The following is a 5886-nucleotide window of genomic DNA, read 5'->3' on the forward strand; positions in this document are numbered from 1 at the left end:
CAAATTAAAATCAAATTTATTGTTATGAAACTTTTGATTTTTATACTAATTTTGTTTATTTTTAAAAATATATAGTGATAAAAAATTATAATTAATTTTAATTAATTATAAATTAAAAGATCATTACAATTTAACAAAATTTAATCTTTTAAAATTTTAAATTTATAATAGTTTCTCCTATTTTATTAAAAATTTTAATAAACTTTAAAAATATATTTTTTTTAAAAAAGTGAGGTCCCATAGAATTGGGACCCTGTGCAGAAGCTCCAATTACACCCCCTTATAGACGTCACCTCGGACATGGATTCTTTATCCCCAACTGAAAACATATATATAGTAGATGATGATATATGTGTCAAATTAAGCGAGAAAATGTTTATTAATAATAATAATAATAATCTTTAGTCATTAATGCCATAACATATTGAAACATAGATATAGATCTTTATTCATTGCCATAACATATTGAAACATAGATATGTATAGTACGTAACATATTCAAAGCGAACATATTTTTTTATAAATAAAAATACTATATTTGTTTGGTTCTTAGCAGTAGCAGTGGCATTGCTTGCCATGAGAAACGTGTTTGCAAAAACCGCCCTTCTGGTTCGAACATCCTTTGAGACACCACTGGTTGCATCTTTCTTCATCGTGATTTGTCTGACATTTCCCAAACTTCGGATGAGCGTTGCAGCATAGTGAATCATCACCCATCGCCACTCCAGCATCTGAAATATCACAAAACATAACACGAATAACGTAATTCAGATCATAAACGCCATGTCAAAGTGTGAATAACCGAGATTTTATCGTATCATCGTCATTGTTTTTCGTGTTTTGATTATGGAGAGAGACAAACCGGTGCAGAAGAGAATGGCAACGAGCAAAGCAAAGGAGATGACTTTCATGTTGGCCATGTTTTGTATTCTTTCTTTGTCTGGGGATTTCTGTTGTGTTTTTCAATTGAGGTATGTGAATGTTGAACGTACTTCCTCTTATTTATACCCGTGTCAATATTGCACTGTCAAAGTTACAATAATCACTCATTCCATATTTAAAATAGAAACCGACAGCTAAAACTGGTAATAGCATCATACCATAACGGAGGAGTGTTAATGGGGTTTGAGGTTAGTTATACCCTATTTTTATAATTATATTTTTCTATGAGTTTAGAGTTTGATTGTTTTTCTTTGGACAATTTACAAGAATAGATAAAAATGGTTAATATACTTCGGTTGTCATGTCCATATTTGTTTGATAAAAACAATGCAAAGTGGTTGCTCAAGCTTCATAAGGCATGGATTGGATGTACTTATAGTTTTCGGTTGATTGCTGCATGAAATTTTAAATTTTCATTTTAAGATTGAGTTAGAACTATTTAATGAACTGCATTTTGCATGCTAGGAGTCACTTGACGACATCTTGGAAAAAAATTGCAATCTTAAAGGCTTGTTGAAAAACATATGGGAATTTGGAAATATATGCTACGGAAAATGCCTCATGTTTATATTTACACTATCTGTTTTAGAATAGAAAATGCTAAGTTTTTTTGTAATCTATTTTATAAAAATCTGATTGTATTGAAATATATCACATATAAATATAATATACATTTCATCCTTGTGTGCGGATTGATGATTGTGACACCCGTAACCCGTCTCCCGCTCACGAGTTGTGCCACATGGACGCTCAACCATATAATAAAATAGCGGGAATTTAAAAACATTTTATTTTATTACACATGCAGCGGAAACCAAGTATCTGTTTACAAACCCACGTACAGTAGTATACACACCAACATAAGGACGGTAACTGTAATAAAATACAAAGTCAGGTCACCGCCCGTACAAGCCAACATAAGTCCAAAGAAAGAAAAGTACATGATCCAGATAGCTCCTCACACGTCACCAGTACCCTCGTCCTGCTGCTGCCAATACTGCTCCGTGCCTGAAACGTTGCATAACAACGTACATAAGCTACGTGCTTAGTGAGTACTTCGGGTTAGACCCGAAGATCATACTCAAATTGCAAATGGCCAAACACAATCAATATTATACACACACTAGATATAAGTATATACATATATACACACTTCATGCCAGGAAAACACAGTTCACTCAATCGCACAATTAATTCACTTTTCACACACACTCAGTCCGCATGATGTATCATCGGACATAACCGTCAAATCATCTCTATGTGCATCGCACACATAGGATACCGCAAGGATCTGGTCTCACCAGTCCAGGACATATGTACACGAGTCATAACTCGACCCATCGGGTCTCTCAGTAATAACCGTACCGTCAAATCATCTCCACGTGTGCATCACACACGTGGGTAAGGACGCTCCATGTGCAACGCACATCCCCCGCTCTGGTATCGATGTCACCTCTCGATACCAGAGCGCCAGGTGCCTCCTCTAGGCCACCACCGACTATGTCGAGCGAAGTCAGTACACAACTGACAACCTCTCGCCGGCCGTCCGCCACGGAGAAACTCATTGGACCCGAGCTCAGGTCTTTCTGAGTCTTTCCGCACAACCTCGTCGGGAGAATCGCTCAATCCCGAGTCACGGGTAAATGTATTGCCAGTCTCTGCCGGGAGAATCACTCAATCCCGATCCCGTTCCATAGCTAGTGGAACGTTGGCGCGGTTACTGTGTAACCGTAGGATTTCCTCAACCCCGTGATAGCCGAATCACTCAAGACTATCACGTGTATCATCGGCTCCAAGCTCTGCCCGTGGGCAATCAATCACAATCATGCCTCCTCAATATGAAACCCGACCCTGGTCAGAGATCATAAAGAGGAGATCCCAACAATGCAACCATCGGGATATCACCTCAAACCCGCTACAATCACACGCTCAACCATATCCCGGCCCTCCGGAATAAGGTCTCACGCCATGCCAACTACCCGATTCCCCAATCACATGCATTCATATATTATTATACCTATTCGGGTATACACACGTTCTTACTTGTCATTTTGGTTATCTCGTTTCCTTTACATTCATTTGATTCCTTTTATCCTCCGATCCGATCAAATTGGGTCCCACCATTCCGGATTACCAATTCAGCTCGTTCCGAAGGTTTTACTTACCGTAAGTCGGTTTCATTCAAGTTTCATGAGGTTCGGGTGGGAAACGAGTCAAGATTGATTGGGTACAGGGGTCGGTTGCGTCGGATCTCGCCCGAGCCGACGAAACGGACCGGGAAGGAGAAACAGGGTCTGGACCGGACGGTCTACTTGCCTGGACCGGACGGTCTGCAGGGTCCGGAACGGACGTTCCGAAAAACTCAGAACGGACGGACCGAGGGCACTGGACCGGAAGGTCTGGCGACTTAGACCGGACCGTCTGAGTTCGTCTTCTTCCTCGCGAACCTGCAACCCTAGACCGGACGGTCTCGACCTGGACCGGACGGTCTAGGCGAACCAGGGATTCCGGGTCTCGTATTTTCGCACCAAATTCAACACGCTATAGCTCAAAACAATCCTAGTAACATCAGGAACTCAAATCTAAGTTCAATTTCATGCAATTTCCACTCAAAGCAATCAAATCTCCATTTCCAATTTGATTATCATTTTTGGGCATAATCCGAAACACTCACCTAGCTCAAATTCGAGCTTGGGGTTTCGTTGGGGATGTTCTGTAGGGTTGATTTCTGTGTTTATTTGTTGATTTCGATCGAAATCGGGGCTCCAATCGAAGGTTGAAGTTTCGGACTTTTGAGAGAGTTTGTGGAGGGGTGAAGGGGCGAAGTGAGAGGCGAGGAACTGTGAAATGGGCGGACCTAGGGCAGTTCTCGCGTCCCAGAAGAAGCAGGAGGTGGCACACGCCGGAGAGAGGCCGAAATTGCGGCGGTGAGTCAACAGAAAGGAAGAGGCGGCGCGTGACCTGGCCGAGACCGCCGTTTATTTTATTACACACGCAGCGCAAAAACCAGTATATGTTTACAAACCCACGTACAGTAGTATACACACCAACATAAGGACGGTACTGTAATAAAATACAAAGTCAGGTCACCGCCCGTACAAGCCAACATAAGTCCAAAGAAAGAAAAGTACATGATCCAGATAGCTCCTCACACGTCACCAGTACCCTCGTCCTGCTGCTGCCAATACTGCTCCGTGTCTGAAACGTTGCATAACAACGTCCATAAGCTACGTGCTTAGTGAGTACTTCGGGTTAGACCCGAAGATCATACTCAAATTGCAAATGGCCAAACACAAGCAATATTATACACATACTAGATATAAGTATATATATATATACACACTTCATGCCAGGAAACACAATTCACTCAATCGCACAAGTAATTCACTTATCACACACACTCAGTCCAAATGACAAGTCATCGGACTTAACCGTCAAATCATCTCTATGTGCATCGCACACATAGGATACCGCAAGGATCTGGTCTCACCAGTCCAGGACATATGTACACGAGTCATAACTCGACCCATCGGGTCTCTCAGTAATAACCGTACCGTCAAATCATCTCCACGTGTGCATCACACACGTGGGTAAGGACGCTCCATGTGCAACGCACATCCCCCGCTCTCCTCGGCAATCGCCGGAACAATAAAACACGCCATCCAAATCCCTACTCCATAAAACATAATACATCAACCATCCCCTCTGACATCGATGTCACCTCTCGATGCCAGAGCGCCAGGTGCCTCCTCCAGGCCACCACCGACTATGTCGAGCGAAGTCAGTACACAACTGACAACCTCTCGCCGGCCGTCCGCCACGGAGAAACTCATTGGACCCGAGCTCAGGTCTTTCTGAGTTCCTTCGCATAACCTCGTCGGGAGAATCGCTCAATCCCGAGTCACGGGTAAATGTATTGCCAGTCTCTGCCGGGAGAATCACTCAATCCCGATCCCGTTCCATAGCTAGTGGAACGTTGGCGCGGTTACTGTGTAACCGTAGGATTTCCTCAACCCCGTGATAGCCGAATCACTCAAGACTATCACGTGTATCATCGGCTCCAAGCCCTGCCCGTGGGCAAGGTAAATGTATTGCCAGTCTCTGCCGGGAGAATCACTCAATCCCGATCCCGTTCCATAGCTAGTGGAATGTTGGCGCGGTTACAGTGTAACCGTAGGATTTCCTCAACCCCGTGATAGCCGAATCACTCAAGACTATCACGTGTATCATCGGCTCCAAGCTCTGCCCGTGGGCAACCAATCACAATCATGTCTCCTCAATATGAAACCTGACCCGGGTCAGAGATCATAAAGAGGAGATCCCAACAATGCAACCATCGGGATATCACCTCAAACCCGCTACAATCACACGCTCAACCATATCCCGGCCCTCCGGAATAAGGTCTCACGCCATGCCAACTACCCGATTCCCCAATCACATGCATTCATATATTATTATACCTATTCGGGTATACACACGTTCTTACTTGTCATTTTGGTTATCTCGTTTCCTTTACATTCATTTGATTCCTTTTATCCTCCGATCCGATCAAATTGGGTCCCACCATTCCGGACGGTCTACTTGCCTGGACCGGACGGTCTGCAGGGTCCGGAACGGACGTTCCGAAAAAACTCAGAACGGACGGACCGAGGGCACTGGACCGGAAGGTCTGGCGACTTAGACCGGACAGTCTGAGTTCGTCTTCTTCCTCGCGAACCTGCAACCCTAGACCGGACGGCCTCGACCTGGACCGGACGGTCTAGGCGAACCAGGGATTCCGGGTCTCGTATTTTCGCACCAAATTCAACACGCTATAGCTCAAAACAATCCTAGTAACATCAGGAACTCAAATCTAAGTTCAATTTCATGCAATTTCCACTCAAAGCAATCAAATCTCCATTTCCAATTTGATTATCATTTTTGGGCATAATCCGAAACACTCAC

General features: G+C 43.6%; 1 protein-coding gene across 1 annotated transcript; it reads right to left on the minus strand.

Moving 5' to 3' along the window:
• Nucleotides 1-549: 549 nt before the first annotated feature.
• Nucleotides 550-920, minus strand: LOC109116535 (defensin-like protein 22). Its single transcript, XM_019202154.1, has 2 exons — nt 863-920; nt 550-731 (listed from the first exon to the last, which is right to left on the minus strand). The coding sequence occupies exons 1-2, from the start codon at nt 918-920 to the stop codon at nt 550-552; spliced, it is 240 nt and encodes a 79-aa protein (XP_019057699.1).
• Nucleotides 921-5886: the final 4966 nt, after the last annotated feature.

This window comes from Tarenaya hassleriana, unplaced genomic scaffold (assembly GCF_000463585.1).
Source record: "Tarenaya hassleriana unplaced genomic scaffold, ASM46358v1 Cleome17, whole genome shotgun sequence".
In the NCBI taxonomy this organism is placed as follows: domain Eukaryota; kingdom Viridiplantae; phylum Streptophyta; class Magnoliopsida; order Brassicales; family Cleomaceae; genus Tarenaya; species Tarenaya hassleriana.